At 43.3% G+C, this 25,287-nt stretch overlaps 1 protein-coding gene across 3 annotated transcripts in view; it reads right to left on the bottom strand.

Moving 5' to 3' along the window:
* TTC28 (tetratricopeptide repeat domain 28) overlaps positions 1-25,287 on the bottom strand; it is a 102,499-nt gene that overhangs the window by 68,299 nt on the left and 8,913 nt on the right. The window contains exon 1 of one of the 3 annotated variants that reach the window (XM_039724381.1): positions 10,114-10,222. The exons of the other annotated variants lie outside the window; for them this stretch is intronic. Within the exon in view, the coding sequence (XP_039580315.1) occupies positions 10,114-10,140 (27 nt within the window). The 5' untranslated portion in view covers positions 10,141-10,222. Of the gene's footprint in view, positions 1-10,113; positions 10,223-25,287 lie in introns of those variants that run through there. 3 annotated transcript variants of the gene reach the window in all.

Here is a 25,287-nt window from a genome sequence, read left to right as displayed (position 1 = left end):
CTACACAAAGAATACAATTAACGTCTAAGCAAAGCATATAAAAGTGACACCTGTACTCAAACAACTCATCACCATCCGACCTGCTGCATTACAACTGGGACACCCTGTGAGCAAGTGCTGACAGATTTTCCTGATTCCCACAGCTGGCCTTCCCACCCTTTCCCAGGACAAGGACATGCAGGACACCCAGGGGTGCTGGCCTCACTGCCCAGCCACTCACACTGCTGGAACTGCTTTAACTGCAGGAACAATGCTGATTTAACTGCAGGAACAATGCTGATTTCAAAGGATCATGGCCTTGTTTAGAGACACCGGAGCTGGAGCACAGCTGGGGCTCATGCCCATATGGCAAATTTCTCTCTTTAATCTAACTTTGATAGTGAGATCTGTTAAATCTTTGATTTTATTGGCAGATACTGACTGTATTTGCCTAACCTCTGAAGCCTGATGATTGACAGTGTTAATGTACTTTTTAATAGATGAAAAGGGAAATGACAGCTTTTGGCTCACTTTCAAGCATATTTCTTCACTGCAAAATACTCTACAGCTCAACCTGCTTTTCATACAACCTAAGAAATCTCTATTCTTTATAGTGTTGCTAATAACTGGTGGCATGCTGAAGAAAACTGTAGCTCAATAGGAACACTTACTGTGGGAGCTACTTTACTTTCTGAAAGGAAGATGTTTTCTTCCTTTCTTTAATCTCAGCTGCATTGATCTGATCTTAGAAAATCCCAGACAGAAGTTAAACATTACTTCAAAATGATTTCTCCACTCTTTCTACACCAAACAAAGCTTACCCTCAGACTTTTCAAGTGCAGCAGTTGTAACAAGAAACTGGTGGTTCCAGCATCAAAGGTGATCTGTGTGGACTGCTGAGGCTGAGGGACTGCACTGTTCCACATGAAGGAAGCTGCTCACAGAATCACTGGTTCTATGGTTTGGTCTGGACATTAAAGCTCATCCTGTTCCACCCCCTGCCATGGGCAGGAACACCTTCCACTATCCCAGGTTGCTCCAAACCCCTTCCAACCTGGCCTTGGACACTTCCAGGGATGGGGCAGCCACAGCTTCTCTGGGCATCCTGTGCCAGGGACTCGGCATTCCCACATGGAAGAATTTCTAGCATGTCTGAGGAGGGGAAAGCTGTGGTGTGCATTACATGCTGTGAGAGACTGGCAAAGGTGTTTCTCTGCCCAGATATCCTTGTCACGAGTCTGCATCTGAGCAAGAGCTCATATTCAGAACCCAGAAATTCATGAAAAGGCTCTCCAACCATAACAGAGTAACATTTCTATGGAAAATGGGATGGTGCCAAGTCATAAGAGTCTCTGCAAAGGCCTAATTAACATGAATAACACAGCTGGATATTTTATGTATCAGTTAAGTCCCTCCTTCCTGCCACTTAAGAGTAAAAATAGTTGAATGTTTTATGGAGGTTAATTCATGCTTGCTTAGGTGTGATTCCACGTTAAGAGAGGGCAGAATAGACTCTTGCAGCCATCCATATAGGAGGCACATGGACAGCCTGTCTAAATGGTGTTTGCTGAAGGAAGTCACAGCATAGCAGGTTTGTCAGAGAAATGTGAGTAGCTGCCAGAGTATCACAGGAATTGCCTTTCCTTCCATTCCAGACTTGGTTTCAGGGTAGATGAGCTGATATCATCACATGGTAGGTTACAAGATAAGCAGAAAAGGAAAGAGTAATGGCAAAGTACAAAAAAAAACTACAAAGAAATCTAAAAGAAAGACAGCATGGCTTACCAGGAGGTCAGACAGTTGGTTTTATCCCTCTGATGGCTGTTTAGTTCAGAATACAATCTGGCATGCTTCTTGACAAATCCACAGCATCTCAATCAATCTGAGGCGGCAGCAGCTCCCAGACCTGCACAATCCCTTTGGACCCTGCACCAGAGCACTGGCCAAGAGAAGCACCCTGGCTACCAAAGCCTCTGCAGTGTGTTACCCTGGGCTGCACATCCACCTCTGCACTGAGCCAGGCTGCAGAGCCTGCCCAGCTCCTCAGGTGCCAGCTCCAGCCCCCAACTGCTCACCTGCTCCATGGCAGGCCAAACAGCAGCTTGTGTCCAGGAAAGGTTCAACCACCTGTACAGGAACCAAAAAAGTGCTTCTACAAACTGTCTTCCATTAAAAGGACAGAAATTATTTGCAACTGAAGCCACCACGCTTAATTCTTATTCAGAGTTTCAAACTAGCCTATCCCATAAACATTCCCACCTCAGCTGTGCAATTTTGTTTCAATGTAGGCAAGAAACTGTGCAAGCCTAGATCTGGGTTATTCAAATAGCTGAAGGCACTGAATTGTTAGTGCTGCCCTGGAAAGCATGTAATCATAATTTGCAAAAAGTTGTCACACTTGCATTCATCTCACAATCCTCATTTACTCCATTAAATGTAGTAAGCTACTAAATAATAAAAACAAGAACAAAAGAAACAATAAGTCACTCTGACAGGAAGACCTGTATTTTCACATAATGGAAAAAAAAATCCCCTTTTTTAAAAAAAACATGACTTATTACTCTCTATCCAAAAAAACCCAAAAATCACATTAGTACCAGCAAGGCACAGAGGGATCAGAGGTGCTGAGGAGCCAAGCCCCTCTAACCAAACCACTTTCCAAGGGTCACCCCAAGCAGCACAGGCACTGGATCCACACAGCATCAGAGCCTGCCCCAGGGTGAGCAGGGCAGGAGCAGCTCTGGCCAGGCAGCCGTGCTCTTGGGGAACAAACCCAAGCTATGCTGACAGCACAATCCATACAGCTTTAATAAATATCCCAGTAGGAATGTTACTGACACTTTTAACTGTGGCTAACCAAAGCGTAATGGTCTCAGAGATTGTTCCAATTAAGCTGATGACACAGACAGGTATTTTATTATTTATAAAGCCCTCATTTTTGCAGCATAGGAGAAAGCAATCTGAGAGCATTTTTCTATTCATTACTCCAAACTTTTTCAAACCAGCATCTCTGCAAAAAATCCCTCTATGCCAGGCTTCTGTGTTACCCCACATTAGGACCAGCCATGAACCACAGTGTTTGCCTCACAAAGGGAATCTTTTTCCATTCCTCCAGAGACAAACTTTCCTTCCCAAACACTCTGTGGCTGAACCAGTCCATCCAACCTGTATGAAGGAATTCTACAATTTCATTTTGCCTGTATTTTCTCAGATGCGTATGCTTAGCTGCTCCTGTCAAACTAATATTCCAAGTTCCAGTTAAAGATACTTAGTGATACAAGCTGCTGCTTCTCTTTCAAATTGACCCAGGAATCCCTGTTAGAAGGGTTGATTTACCAGAGCAGGGCATTTCTGCTTAAATAAAGTACCACAGAGAAGAATATTACAAATGTACTAAAAAGCACTAATATCATTTGGCAGATGAAGACTTCATTTTTTCCACAAAACATTGCAAAGTGACATTGAAACTAATCAGAAAGACTTCAAATCATGAAATTATTTTCCAGTGTTCAATTCAAATACAGAACTCTGACAAACATGTACAAACACAGCAAGATGATGAGCTTTGCAGAGCAGTGCTTACAAATCCAACCTGACTCCAGGGTGCAGGTACAATGTACATATCACACACCCTTGCTATAAGGGATAAGTTCTGACCTTAGCCAGCTCTCTCATCCTCTTCTTTCACCTTCACCACATCTAACTTCATGCTCATTTTTAACCTCTTTTGTCAGCTCTTGAAGTAATAGACCCCGTTTAAGAGAAGCTTTGTGCATGTCATGGATTTTTCTTCTAAACCAAAGTAAGCTCTAGTAGAAATTCGAATGGATGAGCAAGACTGAAGGGATGATTTTAGGTGTATCAGAAGGTTACAAGACCCATACACAGGAATTAAGGAAGATTGCATTAATCATCTAAAAGGATTCAAATATTGCAAGTAGAGCAATTCCATTTCCTAACAGGAACAAATTCAAACAATTTCCCTTGCAGAAATTTCCATAATTACACGTAATAATTATCTTCTTGACTGAAATTCTGCAGTACAACACTTACTGCAAAGGATTTTCCCATCAAATGCTCTATTTAGGAAATAGAGGAGGAATATTTTCTTGGTGAATTGTATGTTGCCATCACATTGATTAACCCACGCTTCCGCTCTGCCAAAATATGCATCTATCTTTGATAACCTTAACAAGAATCAGCAAACCCTACTTAATGACCCTATAATTAGGTTTTTATAAAAGCCTAAAATATACAGATTTTTAGAAGTGCATGCAGAAGAAGAGGAATAGATCATATCCACAGATTACACCAAATGAAGATCAGTTATAACACTGCATATTGGACATACAGTTCTTTTCTGCTGAGGGAATCAAAGGCTCCAAGACAGCATTTGGATATGCATTCCTTTTCAGGCAATAAGGACAAGTATGGCAACAGCTGCTCCAGTATTTGCAAAAACTGTATAAACGCAAACAAAATACCAGAGGTTACAAGAAACTAATATTTGCATTTGTTGCTTTTGTGCATAAGGAAAATGTCTGTCAGCTGTTCTCCCTGTGCATAAGGAAAATGTCTGTCAGGAACATGTAATGTCAGTTATTCACAATTTTTCATAAGCAAATATGTACAATCCCACATCTCTTGTGACCAGCTGTGGGAACACAGTCCACTGGACTGCTGCTGCCTCTGTACATCTCTGTTATCCTATAATATCCCAATTCAGCCTTCCAGCAGTACAGCAAAACATCCTGCTCCAAGCCTGTGGGAAGGGGAGCACAGTGTTGATTTTCTGCAGCACCTCAGCCATCAGTGATGGGCTCACAGCACAGCATCATCCAGGCATTGCAGAACAAGAGTTTTCAGAGCAAGCTCATCAGAGCTCACGACTGATCCAACAGATAAACAGTATTATCAAAGAATGTTTAATGTGCTGAAAGACTCTAAATGGTCACAGACAGGTGAAAGTCAATCATCCATACAGCGGGAGACCCTGAAGCACAAGAGATGACACAGGAAACAGCAATTTGATAGTGAGGGATAAAATGACAACATTTTAGGGACTGTCCCCTCAAACGTTGCTGGATCTTTGCTGTACACAATACAGAAAAAGAGCTTGCAACATCAAGCAGGTGTCAGGTATCTTACCACGCCTGTAAGACTGGAAGTGAAAATACAGAAACTCTTATCAGATATAAAAAACCTTAGATAATGCACTGTAGTTACAAAGTGCACATTTCATCACAGAAATTTGTGGGAAATGGGGTAAGACCTGTCAGGATTTTGCAGGCTTTTCTACTGGAAATATTCAAATCAGCCCTGTTCCCAGCCAGTCAGCCTTCCCCTCGAGGAGCTGCCCTCATGCTCTCCCCTCTCTGCAAGAAGCTTTTTGATTTCAGTCATTGTTAAGAGGAAGGCAGGACAGTGGTCCATCACAGCAGAACAACAGATTACCAGCTCAGATCGCTATGAATTCAGGCAGAACATCATTCCAGAGCCAAGGACTGTATTGCCTTAAATGGAAAAGATCTGCAATATTTAACAGGTCAGGAATACTATCCATTTCTGTTTATTTAAGCATATAAGAGGGTAGATTTAGATTTTAAAAGTCTCTTAAAAATATAAAATAGCAAAGCTCATGAATACTCTGATAACTCCCAGTTATGAAAGTGGGGAAAGAAGCAAGGGTGAGAAAGGAAAGGAAGAAAAAGGGGGAAAAATATTTTTTTTAAAGATTTGCTTATTTTCACCTCATATGAACAGAATTCTGAAAAATCAGTTTGATTTTCCAGGTTAGAAAAACCATGGCATTTGCCACATGAGTAAATGCTCATGCAACCCATCCCAGTGCCGCCCGTCACCTGCCAACCTGCCCAGAAAAGGACACCAAGGTCAGCTGAGCTCCTGCTCCTTTGCAGGAATTACCAGCCTTGCAAGCATTCCCCAGTCCTTTTCCACAGCATAATCCATTTCACCCCACAACACAGAGTGAAAAGTGACTTTCACACCAATAGCCCACCCAGGAGCCAGCCCACTCCATTCCCTATGGAAAAGGACTCTACAGCCTGTGACATTTTAGCTGCAATACAATACAGATTGCAATCACTGTAGATTCCCCACAGTGCTTGCTTGTAAGAGTCACACAAACATCATTACTGACAAGAACAAGGTCACAAAAAGGTATTTCATTGTTTCTAGTGAATAACAGAGGTTGTCCCAGGAACCCAAACACTCCCATTCATCCCCACTTCAGCTCCAAATGGCACAGCAAGAAAACAGCTCCTCTCCCATGGAGAACATGATGTGTGTGCCCAGATTCAGTAGCAGCAGGAACAGATGGAGCCAGGAATGGTGACACAAAGTTACAGATTACAAGAAAAAAAAACATAAATCTGAGCTTTTGGATCCTGCTATTACACAGTGACCAAGATGAATGCACTATTCCAGTCTCGAGCACGTACTGAAAATCCAAACAGAGGACTTGTACATACCATAATACACACATTCAGATTTCAAAAAACAAATACAGGTCTCCAAGAGAGTAACTTATGGCAGAGAGATAATGAGATTTGCATGAATTTACTAAGAGCATATTTTCTTCTGTACTCCAGGAAAACTGAAGAAGCTGTTTGTACACAGAGGCATTACACATGAATGAATTTTCTTACAGAAATGTTCTTGGTAAATATGTCTAACTTGTGGCAGTCAGGAACAAAGGGATATTCTCAGCTCAGCCCTGTGTTGCTATTGATGATTTACTGAATCCTTCATGACATCCACACCCACCACAGTCAATTCAGGTTTTGTCCAGCAGTTAGTCACAGAATTGATTAGCAATTGATTTCTATGTGCAATTTTGTTTAGTGTCTAAACCAGCTGCTGTTATCAGGCTCAAGCAGGCAGAATTTCCCACAGTGCTCCTACATATAAACCAGGTACATTTCATAAACATGAAACACCACTTTATACACCTTGCTGGCTTGACCAGTTCGGAAAGAAGTGCTCTCACCTGCACTCCAGTACCCCACCAGGCACTCACAAGTATAATGATAATTTTATTATTATCCATAGATTCACTATTCTGCATCAGCAAGAACAACTACACCACCATCCATGCCATTCTGTTCTCCCCTTAGCCCAGAGGCTGCAGCAAATCCTAGCCAACAACAGGTCAGAGCAGCCCAAGGCAAGTCCAGGGCAATGGGGTCCAGCAAAAATCACCATTTCACTGAGGAGGAGCCACTTGAGCCAGCATCCTGTGGGCAGCACACATGGCTCTGCCAGCAAACTGTACCCTGGAGCCAAAGGAAGCTTCAAAAAGAGGTTCTGATTAGGGAAAGGTTTAGTTTCAGAACTACAAGACTGCCAGCCTGCCCTCAGTGCCAGAGAAGAGGTCATCAGAGAAGGGAACAGAGCTGGAGAAGGGTCTGGAGCAAACCTGATGAGGAGCAGCTGCAGGGGCTGGGGAGGCTCACAGGATCTTCTCCCTATCTTCAACTCTCTGAAAGAAGGCTGTAGCCACCTGGGGTTTTTTCTCCTGAGTAACAAGTGACAGGACAAGAGGAAATGGCCTCAAGTTATACCAGGGAAGGTAGAGCTTGGATGTTATTGAAAATTTCTTCATGGCAAGAGCTATCCAGCCCTAGCACAGGCTGCCCAGGGTAATGGTGGAGTCATCATCCCTGGAAGTGTTCAAAACCATCTTGATGTGGCACAGGGGTACATGCTTTAGTGGTGATCATGGTGATGCAGGGCTGACAGCTGGACTTGGTGATCTTGTCCAAACATAACAATTCTATGATATTCCTAAAAACCGAGCTGCTGAGCACACTGACATGACTGATTTTACGCTTTCCAAAGAATATGATCAATGCAATGAATCAGTCATGGCTGCAGCCAGACCCTGTATAATTACTGGCTCCTGAGATGCTGTCAGTGCAGTTGTGCTCACCCAAAGGCAGGGATGTCTCATGCTGGAATTCCAGCCTGACTTCCCAAGGCAACAGACTCACACACTGCGCTGGCAGCCCCTGGCTCCTGGGCCCAGTGCCTGCATCCCAGGGCACTTGGCCAGCATGGACCTTGCTCTGGACTAGAAGACAAGGATGCAGAGAGAACCTGGAAGGAAGTGGAGCCAGAGGTCAGTCACCAAGGTCCACAGGAAGAGTCTTTATTAGTTCTGATGCTTGTGGGGGAAAAAACCAGTAAACAACGGTTATTTTTTAAACTTAAAAACACATATGGTTTACAACAGGAGTATTTCAGTCACAAGCAAATTCAGTTTTTCATTTGCTGAAGGCAAGAGAACCGGTTACACATTCCAGGCAATAGCTGTATCTGTGAATCACCAGACAAAGGAGCATACTCCAGGGTTACACACAGGACTAATAAACTGCATGAGATTCTATACAGCACCGTTTCACAGCTGTGAAAGCAAATATCTCTCAATGAGCAAAACACCTTAAACATTTAATAATAAAAACATTGGTAAAGCAAAAGAAAACAAGTATAAATAAATAAATCAAGGGAGACTCCCGATTCAGTGAAGCAGCACATGCATTCGGCTCTCTTATTTGGGTATTCTAACAGGGACAAGGAGGGGAAATGACTTCTCAGGAGTCACTTGAGGAAAGGACCAGCAGCACCACGGGCTGTGGTGCCAGTCGGTGCTGCCCTGTCTCATTTTCTGTGCCACTCAGACCTGGGGCAGCAGAACCTCCTGCGTGGCCTGCACGAGCCCCTTTGCTGAGGCTGCTGCGAGCAGCGCATGCCGGCAGCGCTGCAACGGCACCGGGCCAGCAGAAATCCCAGCCCTGCTCACGTGAGGCTGCTGGCAGCACCGACTGAAGAACCTCTGCTGAGATTCCCTGGGACTACAGCTGAACACACAACCTAGTCCAACACGAACGTAGTTTGCATCACATCAGGAACAGGAATTATTTTTTGCTCAGACAAGCCTGACAGTTCAGAGAAGTTCAGCTGTCTCGTGTACCCTCTACACAATCAAATTTGGTTGCCCAAAATCAACTCAATTTGGACGCAGACAATAATGCAGAGAAAAGAAATAACCATCTGACATGGTGATTTAAGCACAAGTGGGTGAGCCAATACTGCCGAGTGAATCCTGACACTCTGAACAGAATCTTCCAGAGCCGAGGAGTCCAGCCAACAGCCAAGAATAATATTTCAGTGGTTCAGTCAATACAGCTGTAACCATGGCCTGGAGGGGTTTCCACAGCCGTAACCACAGGAGTGACTGCACATTCACTTGAAAATAGTAAAAACAGACATTTAAAAATCTACAGCTTGTAGACATCTTAAAACCAGTTTGGAAGAAGGCACAGAGGGGCCTGAAAAATGCACCAACACTCCCACCAAGCTCGACTGTCATCTGTTTATCCTTCTTACGAGACAATGCCTTGAAATAAGAACTCCTCTCGCTAGGTACAATCACTTGCTTGAAAAAAACCTGAAGGAACAGCTTCAGATTAGCTGAAAAGAGATGAGGTACCCGTGTAGAAAGCCGGAGCTGCAGTGGCACAAGGCACGTTCCAACCAGGACAGTCTAACACCGTTCATTCGTGTCTCACGCTCACAGCCAGAGACACTCTCATGCCTTTCACATATGATTCCTATTTCTTCCCTGATGTAAGACACAGTATCACACAACATGCTACAGAAGAAGCCCTGCTGGTTCAAGCAGGCTTTCCCAAAAGAAAAAAAAAAAGAAAAAAAAATCCAAAAGACCTACCCCAAAAAAAAACCCAAAAAACCAAACAAAAAAAGTAAAATGGGGGAAAAAAAACAACCCCCCCCAAAAAAAAAAAAAACCAAAAAACCAAACAAAAAAGTAAAATGGGGGGAAAAAAAAAGAAAATAAAAAGTTTAATAGTCCACAGCTGCCAGGAGCAAAGGGTCACTGCCGCAGAGGGGCGGCACAGCCCACTCGGTTCGCTGGGTTTTCCCTTCAAAGAACATCCATAAATCGCACTGCCGAGCGCCATGGAAAAGCGTCCCGCGCCGCGGCCCCGCTCGGACCCCGCGCACCGCCNNGGAGCGGCGGCGGCAGCTCCCGGGCGGCCCCGCCGGGCAGGGCAGCGCCAGCGGAGCGGGGCGGACCCTGCCGCCACTCACCTTCTTCCGGGGCTGCCATTTCATCATATTTGTAGAGCGGGGACGTGCAGCATCAAGGTGGCGCTGGGGCGGCGGGCGCAGCGGGGCCGCAGCCCGCGGTCATGCTGCCGCCGCGCGCCCGGCCCCGCCCCCGCCGCACGCGAGCCCAAGGCGGGCACAGACGCACCGGGCCGGCAGGGGGCGCTGCGCGAGGGAGCGGCTCTTGCGCCCCCTGTCGGTGTCACCCGGCACGGGGACAGTTCGTGTGGCACCGGCACACGGGGACAGCCCTGTGTCCGGGCATGGGGACAGAGCGTGTGGCACCGGTACACGGGGACAGCCCCTGTGTCCGGGCACGGGGACAGCCCGTGTGGCACCGGCACAGGGGGACAGCCCTGTGTCCGGGCACGGGGACAGACCGTGTGTCCGGGCATGGGGACAGAGCGTGTGGCACCGGTACACGGGGACAGCCCCTGTGTCCGGGCACGGGGACAGCCCGTGTGGCACCGGCACAGGGGGACAGCCCTGTGTCCGGGCACGGGGACAGCCGCTGTGTCCGGGCACGGGGACAGTTCGTGTGGCACCGGCACACGGGGACAGCCCTGTGTCCGGGCACGGGGTGTCCAAGGACGGGGACAGCCCAGCACACGGGGACAGCCCCTGTGGCACCGGCACCCCTGTGTCCGGGCACGGGGTGTCTAAGAACACGGGGACAGCCCCCTCGTGTCAGGGGCACACGGGGACAGCCCTGTGTCCCAGCACACGGGGACAGCCGCTGTGCCCCGGGCACACGGAGCGCGGTGCCGCGGTTCCAGCTCTGCCGGGCCGTTCTCGGCTTTCCCCGTGCCGCTCTCGCTGCCAGGGCTGGGGCTGCGGGCACAGCCGGGCACTGTGGCATCTCCCAGGAGCCAGTTGTTCCAACAGCACCGAGCTTCAGCCTCAGCTCTGGGGCTCTTCTGAGACTGCTTTAATAAATGAACAGAGGCTCCGGAGAGTTACAAATCCTTAGGGCATGAACACAACGCAGTTTAATTCTAGGCTTTATATTATTGAAATGGTGCAGAGGTGTAGTTTTCATTGCTGTGAGGAATGACCAACAATGTATCATCTTGGAGGTAAACAATAAACTTAATGGCAAATGTAATATCAAAACACAGGTCAAAAAACAAACATTCACTGCCAGGTCCCTTGGAAACACAACAGTTGCTTCTTTCCATCGCAGTCCCAAAGGGCAGAGTGCCTTGGGTCTCAGGGAGGCCAGAGCACTGACAGGGGCATTTCAGCTCCAGCCCTGATGCTCAGACACCACTCCATCCCACACAAAGCTCAGACACCAGTCCCAAAGCTGCCTTCAGCAGGTCCCATCTTGTCCCACTACCCTCAGACACGAGCTCTGTGTTCCGTGTTTCTGTCCCCACACCTTCCCCTGGATCACTGACAGGGCACGTGGCAGCACAGAGATGCAAGTGAAAAATAAAGCTTTGAAATGCAGCAGGGACTGAAAAGAACAGGTGTGGCCTGGAACAGGAGCTCCTGCTGGTTTTACTCCCCAGAGCTAGTGTCTTACAGAGCTCTGCCCTTCTATTACACCAACAGCAGAGTAGCGGGCCCTGAAACTCAGATTTCCATAAATTGAAGAACTGGTATTGACAATTCTGAAGAGTTCTGTACATAGCAGTTGGTGCCTGAGTGAAGGAAATAAGTGCTCAGCTCCACGTGGCTGTCAGAATGAAGCTTCATCAAATTTACAGACAGATTACAAAATGTGGTGTTTTGACATAATCAACAGGAGGTTTTTGAAATTCTTCCCAAGTAAGGATAATTAAGAGGAAGCAATGCAGGAGCTGTTGCGAGAGATTGTAATGTTACAGTTAATGGCTTAAACATTGTTATGAAGGACTTTTTGCCCCTTATGGCAAAACTGTGTAAAGAAGCTGCAACCACCAAAGCCCACCCCTCCCTATTTGATGTATTATCACATCTCTTGCATAATACTTTCTTCTAAATCAATTCTAAGTTGATATCTTTGTTACGCCTTGAAATTCCCTCTGCTCAAGTGAGCATCACCCAGAAGCAATCACACACTGCAAGTAGGAAAAGGTCCTGTTGGAGATGGCTTGTTGAGCAGTTTGCTGTCAGGCTATCCAAGCAGAATGAGAATTCAGTTCACTGTGTCATTCCAATTAGGTAGCAGCTCAATTGGTCAGTGCTCAGCAGGTACATGAAGACTCAGAGTAAGAACCTGCACTTCCCTGTGTACTGCCTGGGCTGGCAGCGTGTGAGATGCCAGCACTGCAGTAACACCCACAGCAAAGCACTGCAGACCAAGCTGAGTCCCTTGGCAAATTCATGAAGGATAATGAAATCAAGTCCTTTTATTTCTGAATTTATTAAAGCAGCTTTCAATTCATTACAGTGCTCCTGTGTCTGACGCTTTTACCCCCTCCAGCCAGAGTGCTGAAGGCAGACACAGCACCTCACAAGGGTTTACAGATGAGACTCTGCACGAGTGACTGAGCTATGGCAGCTGCTCAGCAAGTGTGGCCTGCAAAAGGGAAAAAGGAGATCAGAAAATTCTGCTCTGGGAGGAGGGAACTCCCTTCAAGTGCAGGAATTAGGCAATTCTCTTTTAATTACCAGACCAAGTCTTGTAACAAAACTCCATCTATTTCACACCCTTCAGGAAATAAAGGTCAACACTCCAGCATTACCCATCCTTTGGTGTTTCAAATGAAACATACTTTGGTGTTTCAAATGAAAGCCCTACTCCATGCCTTGGAGAAGAGAAGGGAATATGGGGGGGATAACGAGAGGAAGAGAGGTGATAATCAGAGAGAGAGAGAACACAGTGCCCTGTTCCATCATCCTTCCCTTCACAGAGCAGTGAGAGTCTCTGCTGGCACCTCAGTTGTGATTGTATTATATGAACACAGTGTGCTGTGAAATACCTGTGTGACAGTCCTATGGCAAAATGTACTTCTGTACCTCAATGGATAGGAAACATATCCTAAATTTTAACTGCATCTTACCAAGGAAGGTGTTTGCCTTCAGAACTGTTGAGACTCTCCTATTGGCTTAGGAGGCTTCAGTTCTACCCTTACATGATCCTGAGCAGAAAACCATGTTTGGGACCTGCTTCTAATTATGCCTTGCCCCTCCTTTTTTCCATAGGAAGTACAATTACTGCTGCTATGGAGACAAGTGTAATTCAGGCAAGATGTGGGTCAAAGCATTACTTGGAAGGCAAAGATTCACAGAAAAGAACCCTTTCTGCTATCTGCCCTCCCCTGGAGAAGGGTCTTCTCCCACTCTTCCCTTGCCAATTTCCACCACAATCTGCTGTCTCAGGTAACGAAGAGCCAAATAAATCACCTGTAACTAACCTGGAAGTTCTCCCCAGGAGAGCTCCTCTTCCTCCCTTGCCCCCCCATTTCCACACCTTACCCAGTGACTCCAGCCATCCACAGGGTCTGCCAGCACTCACATCTTCAGTGTCTCTGCAGGCATAACAGCCTCAAATAAGCTATTACCAGCCCAAAATGGGAGACTTACATTAATTTAGTGGACAAGGCTATACAAACTTCTTTTTAAGCTATACTTACAATATTATCAGGTTCCTGAATGAAAACACTGCTTTTATTCCCCAAGATAGTCCCCTCTGCCTGCTCCTCAGAGTACACCTTAAACACATTCCTATGAATTCTTTCCAAAAAACCCAGTTGCAAGCTGTATTATCTTACATGCAGCCAGTAGTGAGACTGAAAACAATCTTTCCCTTCCTGGTATGATGCTGCTTGGACAAAAGGCCTGAGATGATAATTTTCTAGAAGAGGCAATTGATTCAAAGGAAAGGTTTGTGTTGAAATGAAGGAATTCTGTGCCTGAATATGAAATAACATTAAGCAGGATAGAGGATGGCTGTGGTACCTTTAAGGACACTCTAGCACTGAGGAAACAGATCCATCAATACACAGAGGAACCAACAAGCTCTCAAACCCCAGCAGCAAATTAAATGTGAAACCTTTCAATTATGATTTAAAATCACATCCCCACTTAGACATCTCTCTTAAGGAGGTGGACTTCAGACACACCTGACAGTGACATGAAGAAACTGAAAGAGAAAATAAAGTCAAACTTATTGCTTTAACAATTAGCTCCTCTGGAGCTCACAGGTGAACAGGGAGGGAGTTAGAGTTTGGTGACATACACTCTGCACATTAAATTTGTCCTGTTTTTCAGGATACAGAACATACCTTCTAAATGTAAAGAAATCATAGGAGCATATGCAAAGTTTTAATAAAAATTCTTTTTTAGCTTTGTCTGAAAGGGCTACACAATAAAACTATTGTATTGTAAAGGATCTGTTTTGTCTATTCTAAATTTCTCTTCCACACAGTGGAAATGTAAGCATGTTACCCAGGCTATCCAACTCCTGAGCCCTGAGCCACTCAACAAAAGATCCTGTAACTGTCAGAAACAGCCCTTAAAACTCTCTAAGGACTCTTCTCTTACTGATTTAGAATGATAGGCAGTTCACCTGCTGAACTTTCTTGTAAAATGTGTACCAGGAATTTTGTTTGTGTCTGTTCACATTTTCAGACAGGACCGTATGAATAAGAGATGTGACACAATTTATCCATATGCAGCATCATATCTTCCCAAAGCACAGCATGCTGCATCTCACAGCTGCCCTTTTCACTGCTGCAGCAGTAAGAGAACAGAGGAAAGAAATAAACTGAACTCCTCTACAATGACAAAGTGTCTACAGACAGCCAACGAAGCCTCAAAACCAGAATTGGATAAATCTCCCTCAGAAAGACAGATGTTCAAAGAGCAATTCCTTCTACAGTTAATCTGAAGAATACCTTGTCACTGCCATGTCAGAGATAACCATTTCAAAAGTGGGAAACAATCTTAAGGTGTTGTAAAACCCTACAGCATCACTGAAATCATTGGAGCAGAGACAATTTGGCCTCTCTGAGGAGTCACATCTAAGATTGTTAGAATAGAATAGTTCCTGTTGGGAGGGACCTAAAACAATCACCTAATGCAGTTGGCTGAGGAGAAGCATCTCCAACTCAGCACTACCATGAAGGTTTCTGATGCAGTTTTAGTTAGCTTCACTACTTCAAACAGCAAAATCAGGAGAGCTCATCAAAATAGGAATTTGAGACCCTGTCAGTGACCAAGGCAACCCCAATTAGCTTTGTCCTACAGCAGTGAAGCCAGCACACAAGACTCAGTCAGAACCTGACTCCAGTGGCATTTCTCTGAGAGCATTTAAGAATAACTAGGACAGCTGTTGGCTCCAGCCTAAAAATACAGAACACATCTGCTTAATTTACCTTCATGTGCTCAAACATCCAGCACTGAAAAAGCATAAGGCATAAAGAGGTACTAAAATTTTTCTCTGTGGAGAAACAGAAGGAGAGAACCATGCAGCAGTTTCCATTCATGCCTGACAGGAAAGGTGAGGGGTGAACTATTTGCAAGAATTAAAAATAAAAAATATTCAAGCTGCACCTACATAAAAGTATTTACTGATTATAATAGAATGGTTTACTGATTATAAGAGATTGGTTTAAAATACTTTTTTGAAAATTATGTAAATGGAAGTTCATTACTGGATATTAGATTACTCCATAATCTATTTTTGCAATTAGCATATTTTCTTATTGAAGTTTTATTACAAAAGGTGACCCCACAGCAGACCCAGAAGCACAAACCTAGTCTTGAAACCTGTACTCACTTCATCTTTCTTTTTCTCCAGCACACATTTTTCCATTTTGAAAAGTGAGATTATCATCAGATACCTTAGAAACAGAGGTTTTTTGCACAGGCACGGGGTAAACAGGAAAAAACAACATTATCTGCTTCCCTGGAATGTCTCTGCTGATGTGTCTGGACCTCTTGGAACAAGGACTCTGCTGTCACCCACAGTCCCCAAAGCCCAGGCCTCACCATGCAGCACAGAAAACTCAATTAGAACAGAAATGTAATTAAGTAATTATAGCTGGAAAAAAGCTTGTGGTAAGTATCTTTAACCTGATACACAGTAGCTTAGACAGCAGGTTCTGAATGTGGGTTAGAAATATTAAGAAAAAACAAGTGTGGGAAGGAATTACCTGAATGAAATAAGCAAAAATAACAAAGGGAAAGAATTATCTAAAAACTTCTCAATTTATTAAGGTCTAGGAGAAATGGAAAAGACTCAATAGATCTTGAATTACACTGCTACACACGATGCCTTCTTTATATGCTGCATGTACAAGCAATGACAGACAAAAGAGAGACAAATTGGTTTGATATATTCTCTCTGCCTGGGCACAGACTTTCACTGTTCAACGTGACATCGTAGCAGGCTGTCAGAAATGCAGTGATTGTCAGGTTTTCACATTGCTACCCAACCACCACTCTATAAACATCAGAGTTTAGGTAAAATGCTGCCAATAAGCTCATATTTACACTTCAGAGAAGTGTGCTGTTATTCTTCTCCTCCTAATTAAGCTGTATAAAGGCTTAGGCCTAATTACCATGACTTTAATGTCCTAAAACTGAAACAGTTTCACAACGGTTTACTCCAAATAATTCCAAGCTCAAAAAAAAAAAAAAAAAAAAAAAAAAAAAAAAAAAAAAAAAAGATCTTCATCTGAGGTGCTACAGGACCCCCATATCAGACAGATCTAACAGCCTGGCCTATTAAATCAGTGATTTATTTTGCTGTGTGTCCTGATCATTCTAAGAGAACAGACAAAATCTGGGAACATACCTCTTGTAGATCCATCTTCTACAACATGAAGAAGACAGCAAATGGTGCATCTTGTTTATAAGGAAGAAATCTCCTTTCTGATGCCTTTTGTTAGAGGTTTATACCTTGAAGTCTGGGAGCAGTTACCACACCTATCCAAGCACAGGGACACTTACAGAGCTGTGCCCTTCCTTATTAAAACAGCACAGAACACAATTTGCCCCCTGAGTTTTCCAGCTGGAGAATCACCATGGCTTGCAGAGGACACGGCAGAAATGCCTGGGCATCCCAGCCAGGAGGAACCAGATCCCTGCTGTGGTGCAGTCTCTGAGCTCAGCAGAACAATTTCTACTCAACAAGTGAGCAATATGAACCTCCTGGCAACTCACAGATCTCACATTCCTCTGAGAGGAACCTCAGAGTACCCTTAAGCAGATCCCTCAGAATGGCACAGTTCCAAAGATTCCAGAGTGGCAATTCACCTGTGTGACTACTACAGGAGACTTCTCTGTAGCCTTGTACATGGACCAGCAAGATTATGATACTATTAGCTAGCAATAATCTTTTTAGCAGGAAAAATCATCAGTAAACATAAAAAAATACACAAAACAGAAAAAATTCTCAAGCTCGAAATGTTCCATTTGGATAAAGAATTCCTGACTTTCTGTAGGCGTTCTCCTGTTGCTGCCTTCCAGCATCTCCCCTCCTCCCTTTAATTAGAGCCCTTGTAAAAGGAGGGAGACGCAAAGCTATATTTAACTCTCTGTACACCAATGACCAGATAACACATTCTGTACTGAACAAAAATATTTTTAGTTGACCCCAAAATCCAGGTGAAAAAAATCTAGGAAAAAAACCCGTATTTTCACCCTGAAATACAGAAAAGCTTAAACCCACCTTTGGCTTTATTACATGTGAAGCACTGCTGGGTAAGAGATTCAAATAATTCCTGGAGGCCACTTAATCTGCAGAGAGAGCTGTGCATCAGTAAAGAGAGCAGTGTCTGGCACCAGAGCCTCTGCTGGAATGTGGAACCGTCCTTAATAGGAAGTACAAGTGAAAATTGGAGTCAACAGATTCCTTTGATTCTCCTCTGCTGCGAGTAACTCCCGTGAAGAAGCCCTCAGTATGTTTTCTGGATAAAACAGGAATTTCTCCAAGCTCATCTCAGAAAAACACTGGGAAAGGCATTCTACACGGGCTGCTCCCACGAGCAGAACTTGGGCTCCAGGACTGAGAAACCCCATGGAGTGTATTTGAACTCTGCACAGAGCGTGGCTGGGCCCAGGCTCAGTCCAGGACGTTTCTCAGCATCTTGACAGAGCCGGTTTCTCCATTTCTCAGCGCGCACATCTGGCAGCGCCGCGGCGCGAACAGCAGTTCCTGGCTCTCCGTGCATGTGTTCTGCATCCCATGACATCATGCACTGCTCAGCCTGCCAAGGAGCACTCTCTGCTCCACAGACCACCAAAACAGAGCCCCAGCATCCCTGTGGGGAACAGGCTAACTTCCAGCCCCGAAAGTTTTCCCCTTGCAAAATCTTGTTCAGTGTTTCATCTGTTGTGCTGCACTCTCTCCCACTCACATCCATTACTCAAAAGCAGTTTTCAAATCATTCCTAAATTGCTTCTATTCTATCCTGCCTGTAAAGATCTTTTCTCTGCACAAGGCTGTAACTACTCAGTTACTTCTCAGCAGAACAACCCTTTTTCCTTTTATTCACAGTGGGTTTTTAACTCTTTAACAACCTGAATACTGGGAAATCTGTATTTCCTAAAGAATCTTAGGTTTGTTTTTCTTTGCTATGGGTAATAGTAGATGGCACTATACAGATTGATTGTTCTCTGGAGATGGGATTAATGGCTCATCTTGTGTCATACTCATTACTTAACACTGCCTCAGCAGCACAGAAGCTCTCTGGCACACTTAAGAAAATAGGTTCTACATTGTAGGGCAAATCAGAAGAAAAATAATTCTATTACCTGAAAAATGTTCATGTTCAAAACCTTTCAAAACCATTTAAAGAAAGGCAGACAAATACCAAGACCAAAGATCCATGACTTACACACTTATTGGTGGAGAGACCTGGAGCCAAGAACTGCTGCACGATTAGACCCTGGAATTTACCAAAAGTGGCTCTCTGCTCCAACTCCTGTTATCAATCCCAAACTAATCAGCCAGAAGGAAACAGATACTGCAACTTGGTAATGAAGTCATAATGAGAGATAAGGCTGCAAGATTTCCCTGCAATAATTTCACTAACAGAGGTGAAAAACAAGGTCTGCAACCCTGATTCCTCTTAAATAGGGCTTAATTGTCAAAGGGGGGAGAAAAATTGCAACAGATTGATATTTCAAAATGACAAATTTCAGCTTTCTTCTCATGTGAAGTGGTCTCGTGCAAAAGAGCCAACTCACTCATCAGGCAGGGGTCACTCAGAGGTTATCCACAGAAACAGGACACAGGCAGAAGCCAGGTCTATCACAAATTACCAGGCACATTGGCTCGAGGCAGCAGCAGCCCATAAATCCATTTCTCCCAAGACAGTACTTGCATTTCTAGATATTCCACTGACATCTCCTTTGCTCGCCACCAGAGCATTTCCAGATATCAGTCTAATGTTCCAGAACAGAAAAATGAGGGCACTTGAATGATTTCAAGTCACTGCGCTCCCAAATGAAAGAGCAATTTTTTCCTGCTGCCTGAGCCCCCGACTGAAGGTTCTCAAGCCCAGTTGCTGTGTTTGGCATCAGGTAACTGCACTCAGTAATTGTGGCTACTGCCACTCACTTCAGAGCACTCTTAGAAAGGTCACCCAGTTAATACCCTTGAGTTTCTTTTCATTCAGTATTATTATTAAAAATAATGATTATTTTAGTATTTTTTCCAGTGTTTAAACGAAGTAATTTGTTTTATATTAATAAATATTAAAATATGCTATACACACATAACTATGCTATGTTTCTCACACTGAAATGTATATGTTTTGTTTATTCTACCTCCTCCCCCAAAAAAATCTCAGATTAATTAATTGCCACTTATGATACTCCAGGGATAACGTATTTTCCTTTTTACTTTTGGTAGGGAAATATGTGACATAAAGAGAATCCCAACTGCAGATAATGTAAAAGACCTTAGAAATACCAGATTTAAAAAACACTGAAAGAAGGAAGAGTCAATCTGGCACTCCTACTCTGACTGTTACAGGGTGATTTGTTTTGACTCAGGGAGTCCTGAATATTTCTGGACTTGTAACAGCAATGCAAGGAAATTTATGTTCCTGAATTTCAGTTCTGTGTCTGTTTTCGTGGCAAGTTATTCCTGACAGAGTCTTTATAGAAAAGTTATCCTGTGATGATAAAGATGGAGCCCTAATGAGTTTCATTAGAATGCAGTGCATCAACCCTAGATTGAGACATAGCCCAACATGATTAATTACCCTCTTGGAATGGCTACAGCAAAATAGAGTGGGCTATCAAGGCTATCCTCTAATAGCTGTGTCCACCCACCTTCTCCACCTGCCTGAAGAGGTGCTCTCCTTTCCTGCAGCTTGGCTACACTGTGACAGCTGTGGGTGCTGCCAGGGCCAGCTCAATAGATGATAACCTTAATTCATCATCTTCTCTATTAGCAATTACCCTTGCTCATTTCAAAATCAAGGTCAGTCTTATTTAGCATATTTAACTTTCAGAAAAGTGTCAGTGTTCTAAGCATGAGTTTTTCAGCATCAACTACTATGCAGTTATGTAAAAACAGGAATCTTCTTATTTCACAGCTGAGTTTATAATCATGTTCAATCAAACTAGCTCAAAAATTATCTCAATTAATCCTTTGAAATGCATCAGCCAGTTCCCCAGCTCACCCAGTTATAGCAGTATCAAAAAACTAGAGCTGAAAATGTATGTACTTGATTTTTACTTTTCAGAACATCTTGAAAAGAGACTTGACTAAAAAGATAACTGAAATCTATTTGGAAAGCAGACTGCAGGTAAACCTACAGCTGTTTAAAGTTTATTGGCATTATCTTGAAATCTGTCACTTTCTGCAGCTCTGAGATGCCCCCATGAGGGTTTAGCTATGAAATATCAGGCACCTGAACACACTGTTCATGCACTCCTCAAAAATTCCAGCCAGCAAACTGCACGAAGGATCTCAGCACAAGTCCCAGTCAGGCACCAAAATTAAAATTTTTCAGTTATAAAATCTCCATATCTTGTTGTTCCATCGCTTGTTCCAAAAACCATACACCTCCTAGAGATGCACATTTGCTTTAAAGACATTTAGACTTGAGGGTCTTCAAAGGTCCCATCCCACCCAAGCCATTTCATGGGAATTCTATGTTACAATAAGCACAGAATATGGACTTGAAGCTCCCACAGGATTGAGTCTTGCATTGGTAGGAACAACAGGAATTTCACCATAGTCTTCCAAGGGTGTCCACTACAGAACGTGCCTGTGACATGTGGCAGAGGCCTCCTCAGTGACCTCACTGTGTGAGTGGCACAGGCACGGCTGGGATGTGAATTGTGCTCGCACATTCTGTTATTTCTGATACCAGCACCTCCATGCCACTTAAAATTCCTGGCTCTGAGGGTGCTGAGGCTCTGGCACAGGGTGCCCAGAGAAGAAGCTGTGGCTGCTCCATCCCTGGAAGTGCCCAAGGCCAGGTTGGATGGAGCTTGGAGCAACCTGGGACAGTGGAAGGTGTCCCTGCCCATGGCAGGGGGTTGGAACAAGCTGGCTTTAAGTTCCACTCCAACCCAAACCATTCTGTGATTCTAGAAAAAGTACTACTAAACCCTACTATGTCTCTCAGCAGCTGCCAAAAAGCTGCAAGCCATACCAGCCCCATTTCAGCTCTTCCATTTTTAACACTTCTAATGAGCAGATGGTTAATTTTTGTGAGCAGGGAATAAAAAACAAAACAACTTTTGTTGGTCCAAGTGTCTCAGGGTCCTTTAGGTTATAAAAACCAGTTGTTTTGGACATCTGCTTAAATTTTTGACTGCAAATTTAGCCTTTTCTATATTACTAGACAAATATTCATATCCTCCATTTGTTTTCAGGTAAAATAAAAACTTGCCAGACATTGTTCAAGGCTTTTTAGCTATTTAGAAGTTGGGAAATACTTCAAGAGTAAAAAAATTTTATTGTGCCTGTTTCCTGTCTACTTCCAGCAATAAAATTTTTGTACCTCTAGATCACAAACAGTATGTCTTTGTCCACCTTTATTATTGCCACCTCACTTAAAATCAGCAGATGAAGTTCCCACTTACAACTGTGAGTATCTCACCTTCAGATCCAGTTCCTCAAATACAATCTGAGGCTGAACCTCAAGGCTACACAATATTGAAAGTGTGAATATATGAACAATGCTACTGCTCACTTCAGAGGCCAAGGGACTGGGGCAACCCCAAAGTGAGGAAAATAACTAGGTAACAAGCTTTCTTTATGCTGTACTGATAGAATTTTGGGGGGTTGTAGCACTATAGAGATTCACAGAAGTACCTAAAGCAAAATGTAAACGCTACCTTCTTTACCATGGTGGAAAGCAAAAATTTCAGTTAAATGTACACAAAAGCCCTTCAGAGGCCTCAGCATTTGAAAGACCAGTGTGCTCACTGCATTCACCTTCCTGGCAAAACTGTCTTCTACTCAGATTAGCAAAATGGAGAGTTGTGGATCTGTTAAACTCAAGTTGCTTCTTTCTCTTCTACAGTGTGATTTTATGAAACATGAATTCACAGAAGCTGCAGTAAATTTTTAATTAGTGAAATACATATGGTTATTTTCATACAAATTTTAAATTTTCCTGGTTTCATGAAGCAGCAACCAAACCCAACACAATGTGCACCATATTTACAAATGCATAAAAATATTTATAGTTCCAGATATGATTTATCACTGTACTTAACAGTACTGAGCACTCTAAACTAACAAACAATAAAAATTACATTTCTGTGACTTTTTTTTGTTTAGTATAAACAAAATTTAATAAAAAATAAAATATAAAACCAATTTTAAATACAAACAATTTTGCGTGGGGACACAGAAGAAAAAAAGAACAAAAGCATTAGTATTTGGGAGGAGAAATTGTGTGAGAGCACGAGAGACAATGGATGTGTCTGAGCCAGGAGTGAGTTGCTGGTTTGGATCATTAACTGAGAGCTCACTGCTGCTCCCTCTGCAGACTCCAGGATCAGTATCCTCACTCAGGGCAGAGTGTGGGATCGAGCAGAACAAATGTGGGAGGGCACAAAAATCATACAGGCAACTGATTTCTTTTTATTCATAGGAACACTAATTTAGGCTCTTTAAAAAGCTACATTTACTATACACACTCCTCTTATCCACGCTCTTTTTTAGCTGCATTTCCTATTCTCTTACAGCTTTCCAAAGCCTCAGTGACTGTACCTTGCAATACCAAACATTTCCAGCTGAGTTAAGTGCACATATTTTCTGCTGTAAGCCTAGGAGGGCTCAGTGCTGTAGCTGTCCTTTCCCAAACAGTCACAAAAGCCATTATTTCTCAGCACACTTTCAGACTGCAACCAAATCCACGAAGCTGACATTTTTTATTTAGTACCCACGGGCTATAACCATGAAAAATTTACTCCCTGAAATACAGTTGCATGCATTTCCTATCCACCCTACTCATGATAAAAAGTAATTTCCTTGCACAGCCTGGTAACAATGGCAACTGAATGAGATGTATCACCATAAAATAAACATGAGCACCTCGCACATCTGAATTCTCTGGAGTGAGACTACTACTCTGTGTTCCCAGAGAACATTTAAATGAATAAGAGGCCTTGAAGCTTGACATGTATCTCTAAAGGCATGGGAGACGATTCAGGGCAACTGTCATTAAAATTAATCACTATTAGTGATCACAGACCTCACTGTGGCTCACTGCAGGAGAGCTATCAGGGCCAAAACAAGATGTCTAAGCAATGAAAACCAAGAGCTGATCAAGAACTTACAGGTATTCCTGTGTGATACCTGAGGGGGGCTAAGGGTTACACAACAACAAAATCTGATATTAGATTGTTTTCCAGTTCCTATTCATCTGGTAAAGGAAAAGCAAAGGAAAACCATTATTTTGTATTTTGGACCAATTAAGAATGAATTACAGTGCAAGAAAAAAATAAAAAGAAAATTAAAATAAGAAAATATGTCTAGAATTCCTATCCTGAGTTATTGCAAAAGTCCAACAGAATGAGGCAGGACCCAACCATGCTCTGCCCAACTCATGGGGGAGCTGTCCAGCAAACACAGAACTGAACGTTACCAGGGTTAAAACCACCTTTCACCTGCTTTTTCACACATTTAGAAAAATTATGAAACTGAATTCCACTAGGTGTTATGGCTTCATGGGACAAATGGGGTCAGAAATTCAGTTCTTGAGAAGCCCATGAGTGATGATGAAGACAGAGCAGCACAAATGTAACCTTGAGGACAGAAAGCCCCAAAATCTCTGACAGCTGCCTGACATCTTTGCCAGGAAAACCAACCCCACATTCCTGTTTCCTTAAACACCTCCTACCCACCAGGGCTTAAACTCCATCATGTGGCACTTCAGTCCCAGTACAGCAATTCTCATGGAAGAGCCAACACCTCCTCTCAGAGGGGAACAGAGCTCTCACAGAGGCAGAGGAAGATTCTGTGACACATGGATCCCAGTGCTTGTGAGGATGTGGGCTTAGAAAATCACCTGTAATTACATAAATCAGTAATTATTAAATCATCATTAAATTGTTATTTATTTTGTATCATTCACAATCCCCTTTCTGCTATGTCCTGCACTGCTTTTTGTGTTGTATTTGTGAAGGACAGAAGCCTGTAAGGAGACAGCCACAAGGAGTAAAACACTTGGCAAAAATTAACCTCCTTTTTCACCCTGAAAAAAGTTGGAAAATTATGCCTGAACTACCCATTAATGCAGTGTTTCAAGAAAGTTTCTTTCCACTTCCCATATGAGACAAGCCTCTATTAAGAAATGTTTCATCCAAGTACATTCTCCCTTTGTTAGCATCCAGAATATCTAGGGCTTGGTACACATCTTTGAAGAAGTTCATTAAAAATGAATCATAAAACCATGAATTTAACACTTGTCTAAATAAAAAATAAGTTTTCCATTAGGGGAAGTGAGCACTGTATTAGTTCTAACACAAGAAAAACTAAAGGAATAGTTTTCATTTACAGACCTACCAAGCACATGGAATAGAATTTTGACCCTGACTAACAAAAGCCATCAGATACACTGCCTGAGGAGAACAGTCTCAAACACTGGACACTAAGAAAAATACCTTTATTATATTTTATGTACATTAATATTCATATGATAATATGAATATATATATACATATATATATTTTATATGAGCCGGTTCCTCAGCTGTTTCAGAATGAAAAAAGCAGTACAGGAATTTGCATACCACTGCCAAC

This window comes from Passer montanus, unplaced genomic scaffold (assembly GCF_014805655.1).
Source record: "Passer montanus isolate IOZ18808 unplaced genomic scaffold, ASM1480565v1 scaffold53, whole genome shotgun sequence".
Lineage (NCBI taxonomy): Eukaryota > Metazoa > Chordata > Aves > Passeriformes > Passeridae > Passer > Passer montanus.
The sequence above is the reverse complement of the archived record's forward strand: the minus strand, read 5'-3'. Positions and strand labels throughout refer to the sequence as shown.